This window comes from Girardinichthys multiradiatus, chromosome 14 (assembly GCF_021462225.1).
Source record: "Girardinichthys multiradiatus isolate DD_20200921_A chromosome 14, DD_fGirMul_XY1, whole genome shotgun sequence".
In the NCBI taxonomy this organism is placed as follows: Eukaryota; Metazoa; Chordata; class Actinopteri; order Cyprinodontiformes; family Goodeidae; genus Girardinichthys; species Girardinichthys multiradiatus.
The window spans coordinates 24,348,564-24,372,281 of NC_061807.1; the positions used below are offsets into that span (position 1 = coordinate 24,348,564).

Here is a 23,718-nt window from a genome sequence, read left to right on the forward strand (position 1 = left end):
AAGCATAATTCATGATTCTTTTTTTTGGGTGATTTTTAGGTGTGGTTATTTCTGTAGAATTAGGAAATCAGTTAGTTAGGACTCATCTGACAATGTGAAGGAGGCCAAAAGATCTCAAAAAGCAACACATTAAGCTTGTCATTGATATTTACCCATCTGGAAAGGGTTATAAAGCCATTTCTAAAGCTTCAGATCTTCAACAGACCAGAGTGAGAGCAATGAAAAACACATGGAGAAAAGATGGAACTGTGGTGAACTTTCTCAGGATTGGCCATCCTACCAAAATTACTGCAAGCGTGCATCCCTGATTCATCAAGGAGGTCACAAAAGAGCCCAGAACATCATCAAATATACTGCGAGGCTCATTCTCCTTAGTTAAGATCAGTGTTTATGAGTCAACAATAGGAAAAAGGCTGGGCAAAAATGACATCCATGGTTTTAAAGGAGGGCTCCGCTGCTGAACGAAAAGAACACATAGGCCCCTCTCATGTCTTTCAAAATAACATCTTTATGATTCTCAAGGCCTTTGAAAAAATATTGGTCTGGAGGGACAAAAGTGGAACCTTTGGAAGGTGTGCATCCTGTTACATCAGACATAAAACTAACACAGAATTTCAGTGAAAGAACATCATATGAGAGTCAGACATGGTAGTGTGAAATTCTGGGGCTGCTTGCTGCTACAGGACTTTGTGTAATTAATGGAAACATTGAAATCTGCTCTCTACCAGAAAATCCTGAAGGCAGATATTTGTTCATCAGTTTGTGTCCTAATGATCAGGCACACTTGAACTATATAGCAGGACAGTGATCCAAACTATGACTTTAAAAAAGCTTGTTCAAAAACCATTCTGTGTGGTGGTATTACATACAACAGTTTATGAAGAAAAGTGGGGCAATATCTCTTCACAGTCATTTAAAAGACTTGTCACAAGTTATCACAACCAAGGGTTGCATCACCAGTTTTTAGAATTAGGGAGCAATTACTTTGTCACAGAGAGACAGGTTGATTTGAATATTTGTGCCATAATAAATGACATTATGAACTGGAAATTGTATTTTAAATTTCCTCAGGTTATCTTTCTCTGATTTTAAAATTTGTATTGTGTTCTAAAACCTTTTAGTGTGACAAACAATGAAAAACATTTTGCAGAACTATATGTTAAGACATGAAAAATAGGATTATCCATTTACGCCTGCATGGAATAGATCTATGTTCTGGAAAAGCACAAACACACCGCACCCACCACCCTACAATTGTGTTGGTGTAATTTGCACCCTGGTTAATTTAGCTGTTCAAAGTAAATCTGGTCAGCTGTTGTGTTTGTTGAAATGTAGAAGTGAAGCCCCGAGAGCACAGTACTTATGCAAAAAAAACACTCAGGTGCAAACACTCAGACTGTGCAGTTATGGGCTAATGCCCACAGGAAAAAGAAAACATCTCTGCATCTCTTATGTCAATTACCATCAGGCCGTGCAAGTATAAACACCAGGGCTGCACAAGCGCAGACCTGCATGATATGTAGACTATCCTAGTTGTCCTTTTCTTCCCATCCCTGTCTTTGTTTCTCTGTGGCAGTGATTTGTCAGTAAGGCGGGGGAGTTAACACTCCGATGAGCAAACAACAACAGACTACCCAAAAATATATCTTGTGGTTCACACCGTCTTAGCCTTTAGTTGATCACACCCGGCATGAGCTCGGCTGACTGGAGATTGAGCAACTTGCGCTGTGCCTCTTGATGACAACTTGAAACCCACAGTGACATAAGGACTGGATGATAAAAAGCCACGGTGCATCCATCTGTTGTTATTTTTTTTCCTTCTTACTGGAATAGACAACACTCCCATTGTTCGCATGAAACAAGGTTTGCAAAGTGTGCCCTGAATAACTTTCCGTTCATCTTTTTCTTTGACAGATTTCGGAGGAAAACATCTGGGATCAGATAAAGAAGATATTTTGGCCTTGTGGGAGGAGTGGCGCAGTGGAGGGAACTGTGCCATAAAGGAAGCAACCAATTGAGGCACTTGCCAGGGAAAGACTTAGCACTGAGCTCATCTGGGACTCTGAGCAGCGGGCGGTGAGAGAAGGAGGCCATGTGGACCGCACGCCTGCTAGTCCTCGCCAGCCTCTTCGCACCAGCCGCACTGGGTGAGTCTGTCTCCTTTAATCCAGTATTTGTCTGTGTGTGTGCATGTGGACATAAAACATAGCCTTGCTTTGCTTTGGATTGGCCATGGTTTGAAGCCATATCAGAATAATTTCACTATGTAAGAGCCAAATTCTGTCAGTCATCTGCAGCAAATGTCTCTGCTTTTGTGTGTCTTGTTTTCACTATCTCTGACTAATTAGCAGTTATTTTCCCTTTTTTCTTCCCTTAGCTTCCTGAAATTTTTGCATATCTTTTTCATTTTATTAATTCTCTGAATTATTTTTATATTTTTAAATCTGGGTATGTCTGCTACGTTCACAAAAATGGTTTTACTGCTTTAACTTTGCAGCGTAGAGGTTGAGACAGATTCAAGATTACAGTAAGAGGCAAAAAAACTTGTGATGCTTCGTTTCATGCATTAACCTGATGAAAGGGCTCACATACAGTGGCTTGCTAAAGCTGTCAGTGTGCTTTATTGGATTTTTATGTGAGAGACCGACACACAGTAGTGCATAAGTGTGACTTGCATTTGTATTCATACATAGACCTCTGGTGCCCCTAAATAAAAATTGGTGCTACCAAATCCTTTTAGATGTCCACTGATTATTAAATGCAGTCCAGATATATGTATTTAATCACAGTATAAATCAAGCTGTTATGCAAAGGCCTCCGAAGGTTGTTGGTCAATATTAGTGAACAAACAGCATCATGAAGACAAAACACAGCAGGAAGGATCAGGGATGAAGTTGTGGAGAAGCTTAGGGTTAGGTTATAAAATAAATATTCCAAACTCTAAGCATCCCTCAGAGCACTGTTCAATCCAGTATCTGATAATAGCAAGAGGATGACAAAACTCCATAACTACCAAGACATAGCCGTCCACCTAAGCATGACAGGTCAGACAAGATAGGCATTAATTAGAGAAGCCACCAAGAGGCTCATGGTAACTTCAGAGGAGCTACAGAGATCCACAGCTGAGATGGGAGATGTTTTGACATGAGAAATGGCGCTGGTCTAAAGCTTCAGAACTTCAACAAACCGCAGGAGAGCCATAATCCTTAAATGGAGAAAAGATGGAAATGTGGTGAATATTCTCAGGATTGGCCAGCCTACTAAAATTACTGCGAGCCTGCATCCCTGATTCAACCAGGAGGTCACAACAGAACCCAGAACATCGTCGGAGAAATGGCTCTGGTCAGATGACACTAAATATGAATTTTGTGGCCTGCTTGCAAACCCTGTCTGTGGTGGAAAACTAACGCTATCCAAGACCCTGAACACACCATCTGGACATTGAGACATGGTGGTGACAGTATCATGCTGTGGGGGTGCTTATCTTTAGCAGTGACAGTAAGGCTGGACAGAGGTGACGGGAAGATGAATAAGGCTAAATACAGGGCAATCCTGGAAGAAAGTGAGTTAGAGGCTGCAGGAAAGTGAGGTGGAGCTTCAGCTTCCAGTACGACAACTCTTAACATAAGCCAGAGCTACAGTAGAATGGTTTAGATTAAGGTAGGTTCGTGTGTTGGAATGACCTAGACCTAAACCTAATTAGAAATTTGTGGCAAGACTTGAAAGTTGATGTTCACAGATTGTCTCCATCCAATTGGATTAAGCTTGAGCTATTTAAAACGAATGGGCAAACATTTCAGTTTGTAAAATAGATTCATTACATTCTCCAGAAGACTTGAAGCTGTAATTGCAGCAAAAGGTGGTTCTAAAAAGTATTTATTCAGGAGGGTCAATTACATGTATGCCACTCTTTTCAGATATTTATTTGTATTTGTCATTTTTTTCCCACTTCATAATTATGCATGTCTTTGTGTTGGTCTCTCACATAAAATCCTAATAAATTACACTGAAGTTTGTTGCTTAAATGTGACAATATGTGTGCAAGGCACTGTGTTCATTTAGAAAGATCCCACATAGCAAGAGAAAAGAAAAATCCTTGTCTGTAAAGCCTTTATTTTCAGCTTTGTGCAGATTGTTAACTGAATTAATTAAAATCTTGATTTTAAGAGGTTAATGTTGTCGGTCTAAGGGTTTTGGAATGTTTATGAGGCCACAGTGTAGATGTAGGGAGTGCTAGGGGAAGGCAATAGCGTGTAAAAATTGTAATTTGCAATGTCGGAAACCATTAATATGAAATATCAAGCTAATTGAATTGTTATTTTACCTTTTAAGGGTGGTGGCGACTGGGTTCACTCTCCATTGCTAATGATAGTCAGGTCAAGTCAGCACTTTGTCATGCATCTCCTTAGAGATTGCTGTTAAAAAAATGTTGGATTTTAATACTAGTAGGGCATATGAGGCACTTAGACGTTTGCATGTAAAATGAGAATTCATTTGTGATAAGAAAGTGCTGTTCATAAAGCTGACTTGAACTCCCTGTTCTGAGCAAAGTGGGATGAAGACAGTGTTGTAATCGAGGGAGAGCTCTTGATGATGACAGCTATTGAGAAACAGTGGTGATGTAGGAAAAAAAGTTTCCTCATTTAACCTCATTTAACCCTGACTCCCAGCATTTTGACTCATATTTTAGATTAGCTACTGATTAACAGCGGCATACTCCTGTCAGAGTGGTAATATCTGTGAAATCCCAATCGCTACTGGAAACAGGATCACTTTTTGATTGTGATTATTTAAATCTTTAGATGAATGGTTGTATATATCTGCAAATATTAATGTTTGTTGAGAATATTAACTCTTGTATTGGGAAGATTTTGCATGTTTACCTCATAGTTCTACCAAGACAAGTTTCCCTTAGTGATGCACTATTATACAATTCCCAGGCCAGGTTTAACATAGTATTTGCACAAAACATGTCAACCAAAAGCTAAAGCAAGATCAGTTTTTGTTCAAAACAAAAAAGCAAAAATTATTTCTATTGGTGCTATAATAATAAAATATATTGAGCATTGCAGTCATAATAATGTTATGTTTCTTGTTATTTTGATTTTCATAAAAAGACTTAAACAATAAATATCAAATACATTGAGCATATTTGTTTGCCTTTGATAAGTAGTTCAGCTAGCTCAGCCAGCCTAAAATCTGCTGCTTAACAGCCATGACAACCTTAATAAGAGTGATGGATGGCACTTATTTAGCTTCCATACCATAACTGTCTGGTAATACCCAAACTTACATATTCCAAAATACTTCCAAACAAAAATCTTTCTTTTTTGCTCTTTTTTATTTTTATTTTGGGGCACTAGAGTGACCTTTATTTTGTAAGTTGACCGACAGGAAATGGGGTGAAGAGAAAAGGGCAGACATGCAGCAAAGGTCAACAGGTCGGGAATCAAACTCGTGACGGCTGTATCAAGGACTGTAGCCTCCGTATATGGGCAGTGCGGTTTGCCCCTGCGCCACTACCGCTCCCCAGCTATTTGTGTTTCTTGTAAGTGAGGGAAAAGTGTAGAAATCCAGCTAGCTGAGTGGCAGTGCACAGCAACGGATGGGTTGCTCCTATACTCCTATACTTCAAACACTAAAACTTTCCAGCACTGTTTTAAACATCTTATTTAATAAAAAAATGCACTTCATTGAGCTGCATTCACAATTGCTGGTTCATACTGAATTTATAAACTTTGTTCCAAAACACAGTCAGGTTTTCATTTGCAAAAGGCATTGGAAATCTAAGAAGTTGCAAATGCATTCACAAAAAAACAGTGTTTATAAACAAGACTGGTTATTGTAAGATATTTGCTTGAAGGGAGACAAATACAGCAATGTGTTTATATAAACTGCTTCTTTGCATTTCAAGACGTTAGAATAGAAGAGACATAAACATGTTCTAATTCCGTTCAGTTCAATTCAAAGCAAAATAAAGTGCGCATAGGTAGAAATAGCTCCATCAATGGGAGAACACATAAACTAAACACAGGATCAGGGATAACACACACTAATTACAGCAGTAATTTTAAATGATACATAAATGGAGAGTATTTGGAAAAATAAAAGGATTGAGGAAAATTGATCAGTGTTTCTATCCAGCACTCTGAGCCTAAAGGAGCATAAAGGTTTTAATGAGAAAATGATGTTGCTCTATGGGGACAGAGAAAAAAAAAATGTTAATTGTCTGTAGAAAATAACATGATCTGGCACCTGATATGCTTTGGTGGAAAAATGCAATCGGTTAATTTTTCTCCACCTCTGATTAAGTGCTGGTAAAACCTATACAGTTATGCAAATCTAAACTGAACTCCATTAGCTGAGCTTTGCAGCTTCCTGTTTTTGGCTCTAATACATGTTTATTTTAATGTGAAATGCAGACATAAGCCAATAAGCAAATTAAAGGTAAACTAAAAACAACAAAAAAGCTGATTCAGAATAATACTTTTTGTATTAATGGTCTTACAATAGAAGCTGTTCTATTAAGACAAACAACAGAAATCATATAAAGATATAAAACATGTTAAAAACCGTACCTGTTATTTTTAGACAGTATTTTCACATGTAACTTAGAGGGGTGCAGCATCCATCACAACAATTAGAGCTAAAGCTTTAAAGCCTGTCCCGATAGAAACATGCATGTCGATCTTGAATTGGCTGGACAAACAACTGGTGTAAGATAATTAGCCTTAGCTTATCAGAAAGTGCCTCGAGCATCTGAGAAAGGTGGCTTAAACTTACCAGCTGTGGAAAAACCTGCAGCAGCAAGCTCACTTGACATTAGAAAGTGTGATTTTGCGCATTTTGGCCCAACCTAAAGTGTAAAAATACTTTAGGGGATTTGTCCCTTCTTCCATCGATTTTAGCTGATTTCAAAAAAGGATTGGACATAAAAATGCTATTATTCTTTTAGGGCATATACATTGGTGTAGTAACGGGAGAAAATGGTACTGATGTTAGCATGTATCTGTATAATCTCAATAAGGAGCTACTTTCATTCAACCACATCCGAAAAACTGGTTACATACTACCATGTATCAGTCACATATCTTAAAAATCCTTAGATTTTTCTTTGAGCATATAATCGACATTATTATTTTGTTTAAGGCATAAAAATTTGAGCATTTACTCGATATAATGGTACTCATGTTAGCAGCTTTGCTATTGGCATGTTGGCTGAGCCTATAGGAGCAGCGGCAACTTTGATTCTACAAGATTTAAAAAAGCGTTCATGTAGAGCCAAATTTGAGCTACACAAAATTTTTAAATCCAAATATAATAAGCATTATTTTTTGTTTAGGACATATGAATTGGAGTAATCATAGGATAAAACAGTATGTTGGGATCATCTCTACATAGACAATGAAGTAGAATCATATTTTTAGTGGTACGTTTAAACTAACGCAAGAAAGACTAGCCATGGTAACAATATTTTTTTACCGAACATTTGAGAAAGCTGACTAGAATAGCCAGTTGTCAGGTAATACTTCCTAAAACCAGAAATAGATTTTTGAAATTGCGAACAGCAGACGTCTCCAGGGTAAATACATGTATTATCTGTTATAAATCGACTGAAATTTTCAACTATCAGTCACTAGATGTCCTTTATACCCCTTAGGAAATGGGGACATCTGACTGATGCTTTTGTTTTTCTGTGGATGCAGGGATGCAAGTAATGCTCCCAAGAAACATGATCCAAGCGTTTTGCTCAAGATGAATTGGTTGACACATTGTAAATAATCTTTAGTAGAAAATGCAATTCAACACCTAACCCCCATTCGCTGTAAGCAGACAAAGCCAGATGTTTCCAGTGAAGTGTACAGCAGCTGGGGAAGTTTTAGTGGGAATGTTTACCACAGTGTCATTGTGTGTGTAAGAGTTGTTGGAGATGTGTCTAGGGGGATGGTGGCCCATTTTTGTTATCTCTACAGTCTCTTTTTGTCTGTATATAGCTGCTGTCAGACAGAAACAAACTGTGTTTCACACATATGCCAACGTTAACATATGCTAACTATAACATGTGTGCAGACAAATGCACACACATCGATGGACACACATGTAAAGGTTGCAGCTCAAGCTGAACAGCAGTCCATCCATCAATTTTCTATACCTGCCACTCCCATTTTTGTTTTCTTCATTTAGTCTTTTGGCAATTTCTTTGTTTGAAGAACCAGTTAGGTCCCTGTTTTTAGCTGTAGTAAAGACCAGTTAAAGTAAAAAGAATAATAATGAAGAAATAATAAAATATCAAACAAGGAAACAGACCATGCCTATCTTAGTTGAATAAACAAAATGTACCTAGTTGTATTTTACTTATTTATTAAGTGATCGTTTCCTTTGAACAATGACATCACTTTTATGTTTCAAGTTGCTGGAATGAAAGAAAAATGCACCTAGTAAGAGAACTGTACTTGTTGAACAAAAGGACAAAAAGACATTACCTTCATAATTTAGAAACTGTACCTCAATGGTTCACAGCCCTGGTCCTCAGGGACCCATTCCCTGCAAGTTTTAGATGTGTGTCTGCTCCAGAACACCTGACTCAAATTCTGACATGACCTCCTATACAGGCATCAAGAATGGAGGGTCAAACTGGACAAAATTAATACAATAAAATCATCACTAAATAAATAAATGTTGTGAATGTCCCATAGGTGAAGTAAATGTAACATTAAATGTGCCATTAAATTAAAGGTACCATTTATTTATTTAATACATCATTAGAAACAATAAATGTACCATTATATCATGAAATTGACTATTATGCAATTAAATGTGCCACTGAATAATTAAGTATAATTTTAAAGACGACATGACGTAATTAGTGGTACACTTAATATTTAATGATGTATTAAATAAATTGTACATTTAATGGTACATTCAATTTTGTTCTATTTCACAACATATTTATTTAATATCTTCCCTTGATGAAGCCTTTCTATACGGAGCCCGCGAGGGGACAAGGGGGGATTTTTTTCTTTTTTGTGTCCCCACGCAATAGTCTTTGCGTTATTTCGCAATACTTTGTGGGATAGTTTCCAAACCAGATAACTGCAAAAATGAAATAAACACTACACCCGTTTTGAGATTTATTGAGTTTTATTTTGAAATCAGCCTTAAATAAAATTATCTTCAAATCAGACTAAAAGACCGTTTTTATCCACAAGCTGTCAAACAAACTACTGAACAATAATACTGCACGAAACCACATCTGTGACACTTTGTTTGCTTATTACTGCTGCATGATGTGTACTTTTTTTTTGTACACCATCAGTGTTTTTTTTTAATCGTGATTTGAACGGTTCTTCTTATCCTAACCATTTAAACGCATTGTTTACTGCGTGTTGACCTGCATATGACAAATAAACCATATCAATGACATATCAGTGCTGTTTGCTTTATGAGCAGTTTGTCATCTGTGCTGCTGTTCCAAAATGCCGAACGCAAAAGTATTGCGTGGGGAAAATAAATTTCCCCATGTCCCCTCACGGGCTTCCGTACCTTACCTCTTAAATCTTTAGTGCACATGCAGCAATTTTGTTGGTCAGATGAGACTTGACACATGTTGGTACTTTTGGTTTGATGAATGAAGAGATGCAGGGTTGATTTAATCCAGAATCTGTCTTACAAGTGTCCCTTAATCACTGGTGAACTTGATTACGACTAAACACGTTTTACAAGCAGCAGATTGCGTGTTAAAACCGCTACATTCAACTCTCCTGAAGTTCGGTAATATTTGCGACTTTCCTGTCAGCTCTATGAGTTTAATAGATAAGTCCTTACTTCTGACTTTACGTTGCAAACCCAATTTTACCACGTCCAGTTCTCCACCTGTGTTTGCTCCCTCCATTCTGAACACAGGTGGAAAACGTCGATCAGATGCACTGTTGGCTTGTGGGTCGTGTAGTTCGTTTGACTCGCATTATAGTATAGGCTTCTTGGAAAAAAACTACACAATGGTGGCGTCGATTCAAGTTTTTGTTTCTTAAAGTTTATAACAAAGTCTCAGTTGTACATTTCCAAAGACAATTGATCCTAGTTTATTTTCCCTCCTATTGGTTAGCTCCCGCTCCCGTCTGCTCCCGTTCATTTTTTATCCTGTACCGTCCCAATCACGTGATCTTTACTGATGCTGTCTCCCGTCCTGCGGGATTCCCGCCTCTAGTACACACCCAGTCACACTTAAGGGCAATTTAGAGAGACCAATTAACCTAACAGTCATGTTTTTGGACTGTGGGAGGAAGCCGGAGTACCCGAAGAGAACCCTTGTGTAATGCATCTCGAAGAGCAGTATGTGTTGTTTGTCTTTGTATGCGTATGTTCTTTCTTACGATCAATGTATGCAAGAGTGTCTGGGAAGTCTTGGAAGAATAATAAAAAGTTCCATCACAGAAGTTGTCACTAAGTCGAAAAATAAGTAAAACGCACCGTCGTCCTTGTTTTGGTAACATTGAATAACAACAGAAAACACAATGCCTCGAAGAGTGCAGCCACGCCTGAACAGCACATTAATCATGTGTTTCTTCACATGCAAAATGCTCCAGGAAGAATTTTATATTCATTCCGCTTAATACCACCCCATGGAGCTGGGAGATGCAGATGCTATAATGGATGACGGCTCGAGAAACAGTGCAAGAGACAAGACCGTGAAGTCTGACGTGCATTTTTCACGGTCAGATACGAAAGTATACATCAAGCCTAGAAGCAGATACCATACGGCTCAGGGGAGGGAGGATTGCAACGAAATGAGGGATGGATAAAAAGAATGAGGCAGATGTTTGCCTGACACATCTGCCACTGTGTATGTGAGCATCAGTGCGCTGTTGCAGATCACAGAGCAGTGTCAGGTGAAATTCAGTTACGTATGGTTCCTATGCAGTCTGAAAAGTTTGGAAAACTAAATTTGATTGCATCATTTTGGGATTTTGGTTAATTAGCAAAAAATAGAGTAAGGTAAAATATTTCCATTTCCAGTTTTAATTTCTTATCCCACTCTCTCAAGGTGGCAAACATTTACCCGTCCATTTATCACTCTGTTACTCTTGCTATCCTTTCATGGATCTGTCCCTCCATCCACTCATCTGTTCATCCATTGGGGGATGGATGGATGGATGGATGGATGTATGTAAGACAGATGGATAGAACAAGTGGGAAAATGGATGGATGGGTGGACATTAGGACAGTTTGATGGATGGATGGATGGATGGGTGGAACAAGTGTTGGATGGCTGTATAGATCCATAAATGGATGGATGGAGGGATGTAATGAGTGACTGATTGCCAGTCGGATATCCATTGCAGTCAAGCCTCCAAATTATCCCCCAACAGTCATTATCTAGTTTTTGCAGGTTCCATATTTAAAGCCTAACCTTAATAGAAAATAACTGCAGTAAATCTGTCAAATGGGCCAAAATTCAACAGAAAATTCTGAAGAAGATTGAATTTTTACGATGAAAAGCATGTAGGAAGAGTAGATCTAACTGAGCCAGAGTAGAAACTTTCTGCTTTTTTGTATCACTATAAAGGCCTTACACGGAGACTTCCAAACAGCTGTTCTTTACTCTCACTGAAGTATTAGCACATTTAAGCCAAGGTTAGCTGCATGTCACTAAACAACCACATTAAACTTTAACGTCGGTCTCACTGTTCCTGTACCCGATTCACTTAATTAATCTCCTAGTGCCAGGGCTCCAAGGCATCCCTGGATTTGCCTAATTTGCTTAATTAATTAAACAAATGATTTATTTGAGCTCATATTTCAAAGCGGTTGAAAGTTCTTTGTAGAGTCCACTGAGGCGTGTAGTGTTTTGTTGACTGCGAGATGCCTCTTAAAATTCTAAAAAAATAAGTGGGCTTTGAAAAGGGAGGATGCCAATCATTCATTTGCAACGGGCAGATACAGCACTCTGGGGCAGGCTAAATTATATATGCATTAGAAAGAGATGTCAGATATAGAAAATAACCTCCAACCCTGTGTGTGTTTTGTCAAGTTGAGGCGAGGGGATGATTACAGTCACACTGTTTTCTCTTTGGTTAAAAGTAAACAGCATAAATCTTCTGCAGTCAGATCTTCAGAAACAAGACAGCAGGTGTTGTATATTTTGATCTGTAGCATGAGTGGGAGGCAAAGCTACAAAACGAGACCAGGGAATGGGTCTGACATTCCCAACCTGATCTGCACCATAAATCCAAGGCTACAACTCCTGCTTCATTCCTCAGTTTATTCTGTTGGAGTCTTTAGGGCTAATTGTGCAAGATGGCAGGCTTCACTGAAAACAGATTAGGCCAATTATTTTTGTAGTTCTGGAAAAGTATGGAAACATTTATATTTTAATAGTTTATTTCCTGCCCCATTGTCAAGACAATGAAAGTCTTAAAATAAGTTACTTCAGGCAGAACATTTCTGTTGCTTTTAGATCTACGTTCATCATAGTGTCATCTTGTTCTTCAGAAATTTTGCAATTTAGACTTAGTCATCCATCCATCCGTCCGTCCGTCCATCCATTTGTCTGATTCCACGGGGGAAAAGATGATCAGGCTGATTCATGTCATGACCTTTTCTGTTTACATTTATTTAGAAGTGAGTCTAGAATTGACTTTGAGGCTAGAAAGGTAAGGAATATTGAAAAGAAAAATGTGTGAGCGTGTGCGCTTTGGAAGAGCACAAGAGATGCTTCAAAAACTATTTTGGACTGTTGAATGAATTACTGATGTAATAAAGGGCAAGACCACACAAGTTCTGAACCTTCCTGACTTGAACTTCTGACACCATATGTTGTAATGAATATTAGACACATAATAAAAAAAGACAAAAAAACACCCAAAAAGAAAACCAGAAATGAAAAGGTAAAGGTAATATTAGTACAAGGAAAATGTTAATGTTAATTTGAACATATTTTAAAAGAAGAATTAAAAAGGATTTTTAAAACAATATTACAAAGGTCCTTGGGTTTAATTCCACCCTTTCCTGAGAAATGATTATTTTTCCCATAAGCTAGACTAAGCTTCCTGAAAATAGCTGATTGTTTTGCAGGTATGTTATAAAAATTGTTATCTCCTAACTAAACCTTTAGGGGGGTCTTCATAGCTGTCGGAAAGAAGAAAATCCATTCTGATTGCTAATTTATCTTAAAAAGTCTCACATTATAAAAACAAAACTTGGCAGTCTGTCAGTTTGTTTTTTAAATATTAATTAGGCTGACTTCACTTTTTGTAATATATTTTCTGTGACATTTGGCGTTCAAAGATCCCTTCCTCTTTTTATGTCCCTCTGTAATGACTAAAAATCAATACCTGCTTGATATGGAGAATAAAACAATGGCCTTTTTGCTGCCCACGGCATCAATCGTGACCGCTCCACAATGCCAAATGGCTGTCAGGACACGCAAATCAAGAGGAATGAATGGCAGTGAGAGTAAGGTTAGTGGAGGTGGGGTTAAATACCCCTGCATGTTTTATAGGTGCCCCTGCTGCCACCTGTGTATATCTTCCAAATAAATGAATTGGGCCGACGGCGGATGCAAATGGTATAATTTGGTAAGCGCTGAATGATGCCATTTAAAGTGGACCTACAGCTGCCCAAACGGTGTTTAATGAGGACAGATATCGACAGCAAGGTCAAGTGGCAGTGGATGTTAGTTTACATTAGGCTGCATAATGCGAAAGTGTATCTGTGTAGTGGGTGTGTGTGACTGTTGTGTTGGGAAGGCTGGAGAGAAAAATGCAAAGTAACCCTGCAGATGAGCTCCGTTATACAGGCTGAGAAATAAAAATACGCAGGGCATACAGGACCACAGGCTTTCCCGCACGGTGTATCAGCAGGGGTCGGCCACTAATTCAGGGTGTAGGCGGACTACGAAGAGCAGGAAGGGCAAACAGAAACCATGCAGAGAGAGGCAACACAGTTACCTCTGCTTTGTGCAAATTGTGAAATTAATTACTTTTTTTCTCCTCCCAGAGACACACTGTGAAATCCATTGCTCACCTATATGCAAAAGCATATGTTTCCATACATTTTAATGACAGAATTGTTGCCATGACGGAACAGGCAGATCATAACATGTTGGGTGTAAATCTGCCGACATGCAAGAATTAGCGCCCCCTCTCCTACGCACAGTGAAGCCTGGTGAGGCTGCCCCAACCACCGACATAATGAAGCCCTTCTAAAACAAGCTATCATTTAAACATGCCTCAGGGCAACGCTGTATACATTTTACTAATTATTCAGATTAGAATCTCTTCCTATCAAAACATGCGTTACTAAAAACACAATTTAATCTGTAGATAGTTTTATGTCCTGGAATTGCTCCTTTATCCATCTATAGATCTGTGTTTGACTTTTGGGGGTTTCCTCAGTGAAAATCTTATCTTACCATCCAGGATAAGATGTAGAAATAAGAGTTTTCATGATGCAGAACTGCCTGCCACAGTTCAAAGCCAATTGAATGTGTTTCTAATCAACCTGATATTGGATTTGTTTTTATTGCCATATTGTCCAAATGTTGTTCTTCCATTTCCTTGAATATTTTAGATACTGGAACATAAAACGACAGATAAGTAATGTCCCTGCCTTGTAGAAGTTGTGACTTTGGTATGAGCTGATGCAGTCATAGTTAAGGAACAATTCATCGTAAATTATAATGCCATGAATCATCATGCCTAGGAACGACCCTCTTCTGCCACCTGGTAACACAAAGAGGGCTTCCTATTGCTTTTTCAGGTCAACCCCCAGGAGCCAAGACCACCACCACGTACCAGCAAGTTCCCTGTGTAGGCTAAGCTTTAATGTGTTGCCTTGGTCTCCCAAACGTTTTACAATGTGGCCTTCCTTCATCAAGATACTTAGATTGCTCTAAGTCTCACGCTTCTCCAGAAAACATTTCATTTGGGACCCCAAAAAGTGTGTTGAAGACCAAGACAATTTAGTTCCCAGGATCACAGGGGGAACTCAAACCCCTACACCGTATTAGGGTGACAATTCTGTGCACAAGTTGAAGTATTTTGGTGCCTTATTCACAAGTGATGGTAGAATGGAAGGGGAGTTGGATAAGAAGATTGGGGCTTGATTTGCAGTACTTTGGGTGCTCTTCACGGTCATGGTGAATAAAAAGTGACTAAAAATATTCTGGTAACTTCCTCGTCCATCTACAGTAAATCTGCAAGTTATCTTCACCTGTGGTTGTGTGGTATGGAATGTGGCTGAAAAATTAAATCTGACATACACTTGGCTGAAATTAACTTTGTTTGTAGAGTGTCTGGACTAACACTTAGATCTAAGGATCTCCATCTGTAGGTAGATGTGCTGTTTTTCTGCATCAAAAGGTCTCTGTTGAGGTGGTTTGGCAATAAGAAGTCCCTTCCACAGGTACCTCACTTGGGGGGTATTTGGTAAAGTCTCTCTGGGTGGAGACACTAGGGCAGACCCAAAACTCTTGCAAGGAACTATATATTCCCTTTTCCTTGGGAAGGCCCTAGGATTCCTCAGACTGGGCAAGATGTCTTAGTTATCCTCCTGGACCTGATGTCCCAATCCAAATCCTTAGCAAATTTAGCAAAAACTCATTTGGATCTATTTTGATGAGTTAACAAAAATATATAATTCCGTTCTTTAGATATTCTTGCCTTTTTCAGACTACATTTATATTTTACACATATGTGGTATAATGGGTTTATACAAACTCTACTGATAAGGTATTACAAATCAGGACTTAGATATCTTAAACTGGCTTGACAAGATTTGTTTTCTTGAGTTTTGATCTTTCTTTGGTCTCCTAAATTTTCTAACCCATATATCACATATTCACCAATACAGCCATTGACAAAAAAGTAAATGTAAGTCATTATTTTAGAATAAAAACAAATATATTAGACATAACTGTTTGTGTTGCTGGTTAAGTTCTTAAACCCTTGAAAGAAACAGTTCTGATGGATTTTTTCAATGTGTGAGAGCTGCATTTATCGACTATCGAAACAGTTCAGTATGTAAGGAGTTAAACGATGTGAGACGTAGCTCAAGGCTACCCCTAGCTAGGCTTTAACAATCAATGCTCGAACTAACTGACCACCAGCTCAGCCTCTATCTACTTATAAGGCTTCTGGCTGTCTTTTTAGAAGCTTGTGCATGTCTCGCGCTTACTCTGTCTGATTCTATTTCACATGAAGGAGAGTATTGATCAACCTTTGCTGTTTTCTGGAGTGGTAGTGTGTGGCTGGAGACATGTTCTCTGGGTCCCTATGAAGGTCGACTTCAACTTATGCAACATGTTGGTTAAAGACAAGCAACAGACGGTCTGAGCTCACAGTCCTCAAATAAAGCAAAAAACTGACTATATTCAGTGATTCAGTAGCTTGTAGAACCTCCCATGGGAGCAATAATGTATTACACAGATGAATTAAACATCAGGGTCTGCATGGTGGTCAGGTTTTGTGGTGGCACAGCAAGGCCAAATCACAAATGGTAAATGGCCTGCACTTGTCTAGCGCTCTATCAAGTCCCCAGAGACTCCAAAGCGCTTTACACTACAGTCAGTCATCCACCCATTCATACACCAGTGGTGAGCTACATTGTAGCCACAGCTGCCCTGGGGCAGACTGACAGAAGTGAGGCTGCCATACAATTGGCACCACGGAGTCCTCTGACCACTATCAGCAGGTAAGGCGGGTGAAGTGTCTTGCCCAAGGACACAACGACTGAGACAGACAGAGTGGGGATTCAAACAGGCAACCCACTGGTTACAGGATTAACCTCTACCACTGTCCCCACCATCGCCCCTCCGTCACAAGCCCTCAACTAAGGTGCTTGTCCGTTAATAAGGTGTTAGAACTAGGAATAAAACAAGATTTCTCGGACGATTAGAGTACCTCGATCACTAAAATTTCTTGAAGCTAGGCTTCGTTAATTTCTGTTTAACTATTCAATGTGCTGTGTTTTGGCTGGATCGTCAGTAGTGTTGCATAACGCTCTCACTTATGCTAATGATAGCCTATGCCTTTGATACGTGGATGCTAAGTGCGGTTTTCAGCTATGGAGGGAGACGTCAAAGGGCTAAAAGAAACGCAGTGAAAATGAGTCTCTTCTTTTGATCATTTTGTTGCATTTAATGCCGCACTAATTTAAATGTCTAGCTACGTTTTGGAGCAGTTATTTTATTGAGTACTTTATTACTTATTATTTATTTCTGTATGTTTGCTTAATTATGGCAGGATTGGTCCTCCACGCAGCGCAGTGTGCGTACTGCCAAAAACTGAATTAGCATTCTATAATAGCATGTCATCGACGCTGCAACATGTGAGCAGGAAACATCCTCCGCAGTGGCCAAGCGTGAGTTTATTATCGACTTCTGCTTCAAAAGCACGTCTGAGAGATGCATTTTACAGATAGAACACTTCTATAAACAACAAATGTCTGCCAAACGAGACCACGTTTTGATTTTTTAAAAAGAATAAAATTTTGTATTTACTTCCATTTTCGTTGTCATGTGTTTCTATTAACTAGTTAAATTAAAAATCTGCAAGATGTCCCAATGTTCTGATTTCTTGATTAATCCTTACTAAAATATTTGTTAGCTGTAACCCTAGTTTGAACTATGTTGTGTGTGATTTTCTCCAAACATTATGACCAGCATCTCTAATTTTGCCTCATGTGTCTTGTGGTGATGTCAGATGCAGCTTTGAAAATCAAAGTCAGGCTGCCATATTATCATTAGAGAGAGACCTTGTGATTTTGTGGAGAAGTTTCTGTGGCGTCCACTGGCAAAATTAGTAACCATCTCAAACAGGGCAGTGCAATATTGAAAATACATTTAGCTGTGAGGTAATCGGTTGTAAATTTACAAATATTCCTCATATTCTGCTCTTTTCTTTTTTCCCCAGAAACCTCTTTGCGCTTTTGCATCTCAGTCAGTAAACATTTTTCCAGGTGTTGGCCTAAAGGACAGTGAAAGTCCATCGAAGAGGTCAGATATATAAGTGGCATGAAGAATGTGAGTGAACTGGGCACTGAATATAATAGCCTCCTTAAAATTTGCATCCAAGCAGTCTTGTGCTATAGCGATATTGCACAAGACTGCTTGGATGCAAATTTGGATGCAAATATATTGCAGTTCAATATATTGTTCAGCTCAAATGTTTTTCACTGTAAAGTAATTGCCATCATATTGTTTGGTAAAATCCTTACACCCATTCCCAGACAGAAGGGCACTTGTTTCTCTAAGGTCATTGCTGCTGTCTCTCCATCTTGGCATTTTAGGAACACTTAACTGTCTACATTTATAAAGGTGGTCAAACTTGCTGAGTTTCAGTTTATCAGATGCATACTTTTTAGCAGCACTAATGTGGTAGTGTAAGTCCTAAATCCTATTGAAGCAGCAAGGGTGTATTTATATTTTGCATAGAGTTTTTTCAGTCTTGTTTTGTTATTTTTAAATCTCTGTGCTGTTCTTGTATATTGCAGGTTATAAGCATTTTAGTTGTTTTGAGTCCTGAGAGCGATCAGGGGCAGCTTGCAGAAACACACAGGTGTCCTCCTTTGTGCATCTGAGGATGGAACCATTATTTCTTCAACAAAGGAAGTAATTGAAAAACAAAACTGTGTAAAGGATTAATTAGCTTCTGTTCCTTTTGATCTCTTTCTTTCCTTATGCAGCACAAGAGCAATCAGGGTGAATTTTTAATGCGCTAACAAAGATCGGATATCATTTTTTCATTGAACCAAAGTTGTGCCTCAGATGAAGCAGCCCAATTACGGGCAGGATGGTGTGGGACCTTGTTCTGTCTTCTCTCAGTGCTATCACTGAATAAGCTGAGCATGCACTGTAACTGGCGATTGTGCCTGAGAGAATCAATACTAAGAATTTGGAAGTTTGGGAATTGAAACAAAAAGCAAATGTAAGAGGAGGAGCAAGGGGGATGAAATGATGCACTGGCACAGATAGCCGATGAGACCTCGAGGAGAGGAGCAAATGGAGATCAAGCTCAGGAGGGGAAGGAGTGTGGAGGGTGGGTGCAGCGATACCAGAGATGGCCTCCGCATGGCCCAGTGGCCTTCTAGAGGAATTCAATACAGCCATTGACAAAAGAAGGCATCCATTGTGGATGAACTAGCCTCCTTTGGGAAGCTGGTCCATTTCCTTATTAATTGTGCTCTCATTAAAATAAAAGGAAGCAGTGAGGGAGAAATGGATAGCCTGAGAGTAATGGTAGATGTTTGGTGTTGGCCTCGCTGCTTGGAAAGATGCCAAGGTTGAGAATGATTCCACCACTTCACGTCGGAGACTGTGTAGCTTGTGCAGTTTTTTTCTGTGCCACATAAACAACTCATACAACCATAGATTCATGCACTCCCTTCATTTATCTTCCTGTTCTCAAACTCTCCCACACACAAAAGAAACACAAATCTCCCTCCATTCCTCGGCCGATGTATAGCGTCAGGGCTCAGACGGGGTCACAGCTTGGCCTCCGCTTCGCACCACAGCTATTAACATTAGGGGGAGTCATCACTATAGGTCACGGACCACAGATATCCTGACCAAACATACTCCTCGATGTACCCCCTAACCCTCTTTAAGCCTACTTCTGGTTGATACCAAGAAGGCACATATTGTTGCAGCTTTATCTGCTGTATGAGCCCATGTAAATGCTAAGATATGAGAATAGGAATCTGGAAGGGCTCAACAGCTGGCTATTGCTTGCTTTATCCTCTACCTTCTGATGTTTTTTTTTTTTTTGTTCAGTTGGATCGTTTCTTTTTAAATGTAGTGGTTGTGTCTGATTGAGGAAATTGTTACTAGGAAAAAAGTAAGTTATACAATGAAAATTTTAAAACATTACTTCAAAACCACTAAAATACAATTAAATGAGATGCTGGTGAGTTTTCTTGGGCTGTTTGGAGCATGCATTACCCTAACCTCTCCCCCACTTGTTGTTGCACACTACCATTCATTTGGCTGTACATTATCTCGCTAAACTGCTGCAATTTTTCAAAAACCAATTTGGCTGTTTGGATATATGGCCAGTCATAAAAAAAAACATGGACAGAAACAGGGTTGAATGAGCATCACCTTTGACTCTGTTCAAAGTTTTGGCATCTTCAAACTAAGGTTGGTAAGTTACGACTGCAGGATCTACCAGAACCTCACTAACTGACCAGCGATTATCCACTTCTAAATAGTGCTACAAAAATATTCTCGACAAAAGCAAGCTTGTTACGATTCTTTCCCTGCAGACATATTGACCAGGGTTAATTTTATTTATTCCTTTATATACTTTTATATCTAAGAGCAGATCCATTTGTAATACAAGCGTTATTATGCTACATGTATTTCTATTTCTATTGGGTGATCATTCACCCTCGGCATAACCGAGGGTGAATGATGGGTCTGTTTGGGTGCTATTTCTCCTGGTAGTTTGACAACTAATCAATAGAAGTCAAGTTAAAGAAAACCTTTCCTTCTTTATTTTCCTTTAGAAGGAAAGATGTTCTTTAACTTGACCTCATCATATATACGTATATAGCCTGTTTCTGTTGATAAGAATGGACAAATATACCAACAGGCTTATAGAAAATATAAAAAACAGTCCACCTCAAAAATTTTGAAAATTGTATAACTTTCCTTTAAATGTGTGTAACCCATTTTTTTTTCAAAGATCTGACTACTGTGTTTGTTTTATTGAAGTATTTTCTGCTCAGTTTATTGTTTTGCAAGTAATTTGTTTTCTTTTTAGCATAAATGAAATGAAAAATTATTCCTGCATTTTTAATAAAACAAAGTACATTTTTGTATCCCACAAGTACTTTAAACTTGTTGATATTGGCTTGTGTAGCTAAAGGTTTGGTTCACCGGGGCCTTGATTCGAAACGGGGACAGGTGCGTCAAGAACTGAAGCCTCAGTATATGGGTTGTGCGCTCTACCGCTACACGACGTGCCTCGCCCTAAAGATGCTGTCTTAAACCCACAAATACATTTAAAGCCGTTTGTTGCAGAGCAGCTTGTTATGTGCTTTTTTTTTTACCTGTAATCGCCCCGTATCAGTAGGACTTGTAAGGTCTTATTGTGCAGTGCTGTTTGAAATGTGCTGTTCCCTGATTGTAGTTGAGCATATCATCTACTGGAATGTAAAATACCATATCAGAGAGGTATTTTCAGAAGGTTTGGGAAGAGGACAGGAGTCATTACTTCTCCCAGACAACTCCCTGTAGCCTGGACCCTACAAAAGACCAATTGTGTCAAATGAGAAAAGTTGCAGGTGCACATTCCCCAACGGTGCACTCCCATTCTCCTCTCATATATTATCTCATACTCACACGCCGTCTTCCTGATCACTGACCCCTCATTTGTTGGAAGAAAGAGGTGGCAACGGTGAGGAGGGTTAACGGGGGTATCCTCTTTCACTGTGATAATAGAGTCCTTTTTTGTCCACGAGATGGACCTGGGAGAGGGCTGAAACTGGAGGTGCAGATTGAGCGATATCACTCCACAGCAGGCAGCGGCATCATGCAATATGGCATGCCGCTTTTATGTGCCCACTGCAGATGTTTCTCAGCTGCACGCTAGCTCTAGGAACACAATGGAGGGTATTTAGTCATGAGGATCACAGGGACCACCCATGTAACTGGCTGCTTATGATTTAAATCCTAATCTCCCGAATGACACATATCTCATAAGAGAAATCCCCATGAGACTGAGGGCATTGTTTGGTTTAAGTTAAAATGTGCTTCTTAAAACTTCTTAAAACACAAGGACATCTGTGTTTTAGTTTTATTCTTGCTGTTATTACAGTTTTAACACTAACAAGATTATGTTTAACAATCTATTTGCTGCAAACCTGGTAAATACATTCTTTACAATGTGCTGCTTTGATCTGGAGGAAGGACTGGACTGAAATTTAGCAGAAAAGCAACCAAAGTGCAAAGAAACACTTTGAAACCTTCATAAACCTTTGAGAACTTTTGATAAAGACTAGTTAAGAACGAAAAGGAATGAGAAAAGCAGGGGCAGATTTAGGAAGATCAGGGATGCCAGGTGCCTGGTGCCCAAACCGCAGTATTTTGTAATAAGCATTCAAATTAAAAAATGGTCCTTGTTTATAAATAGCACCATCTATAGAGATGTCTTCATCCATACAAAATAAGGCACAACATGTTTTAGTAACTATCCCAGCTATTTGTGTGGTGATGTTATGGAGTCACTAAAATAGATTCATAATAATAAAAAAGTTGTGCTCCACAATTCTTAAATACATTTGTGAAATTTATTTATTGGAGCCCCCAAAACCTCCCTAAAAGGCAGTGCAAACCTTGAAGTCAAAATATATCAAAACACAACCTAAGAAAATTGAGGTTGACTTCATGAATCATGCCGCACTGAATGGACTGTTTAGTAGAAGGATGTGAAGAATAACTAAATTTGTACCAATTCAGACTTGTGAGTACATCTACTTTAGAGCAGCCGTGATTAGATATGGTTTTTGGATTAAGTCTATCTGCTCTCGTTTTTAAATGTTCCAATATGTTAACGCCAGTTCGTTCAGAAGAAGGACAACACGTGAGCCTCTTTACCGACGGCCGTTATTCCAGTGGACACGTATTTTTTTGTCAGTTGCCACTCCCGCTGATTGGGAGGAGAACTGCGGCATGGCAAAAGACTGTTAAGGCTTGAAGGACCTCATCGGTCCAGTGCTGTTAATATTTCTGATGAAACACCACATATGACATGTAGGTTCAATATAGTACTGACAAATGTTCTGAATTACCAAAGCAAATACAGTATTTTTTGATTATTTTTTGTATGCTTTTGTAAAAGTTCTTACCACAGCTAGGCCATTTTATTTTCATTGATATTATTTCACACCGAGACAGGTTTTAGTATCCTGTGAACGGATTTTCCCATTTGTGAGCAGGTATAAAGAACCCTCTTTGAACCTATTGTTGTTGCTCATGTCCTAGAAAATCTGGAGGCTTTTATTTTGAAGGCAGGCCTTTCTGACACTCCTACCTGAGAGACTCTGTGGTGTAATACTGTATCGGCTAAAAAGCAGCACCATCCAACTCTAGCTTAGCAAGGTTTATCTCACTGTCAAGATTGATGACTTTGGGATTAAACTCAAAATCTTAAACTAGCAGCTGTTTGCAGGCATAACAGCTGTTTCTCTCGTTAAATAATAAAGTCAAAATAAATAATCTGAGCCTTCGAAGCGGCAGCCTTCTTCTCTGTCATGGTACCTAACTTCCACATCTGTTTGCATCAAGCAGCACATGGGTCACTCAGCCCCAAAATCCACATTTGCTGCCACTATGTTTCTTATTCTCGCTGTCAGATGCCCAATGCGCCACGTGTAAAGGGTTGTCGCCAGTTGACTTAATACCTCATAACCATGTTCATATAATGTTCCTTCATACATATTCAGCGCTCATTATTTTTGCACAATAACCTCATGTCTGATACCCGTCATCCTGAATGCGCAAGAAAAAACAATCAAAAGAGATCATCATAGCCATGCCTCTCTGATGCAGCGTAGCCACCCATGCTAATTTCTGCACCAATGTCTTCATTGCACACATGTGGAATGGAATTGCTTCATGCTCTGTGGGTGGCGGAGGGAATCATTTTTTAGCATCCACCTCCAGCACTTAATGTTTTTTTTTCTCCTTTTTTTATATTTTTATCTCCTTCTTCCCCC

General features: G+C 39.1%; 1 protein-coding gene across 15 annotated transcripts in view; it reads left to right on the top strand.

Annotated features, from left to right (window-relative positions):
• The window catches only part of LOC124880236 (adhesion G protein-coupled receptor L3-like), a 357,339-nt gene that overhangs the window by 86,064 nt on the left and 247,557 nt on the right, over positions 1 to 23,718 (top strand). For all 15 annotated transcript variants that reach the window (XM_047385217.1, XM_047385213.1, XM_047385214.1 and 12 more), the window contains exon 3: positions 1,915 to 2,147. In XM_047385217.1, the coding sequence (XP_047241173.1) occupies positions 2,093 to 2,147 (55 nt within the window). In that variant the 5' untranslated portion in view covers positions 1,915 to 2,092. The remainder of the gene's footprint in view (positions 1 to 1,914; positions 2,148 to 23,718) is intronic.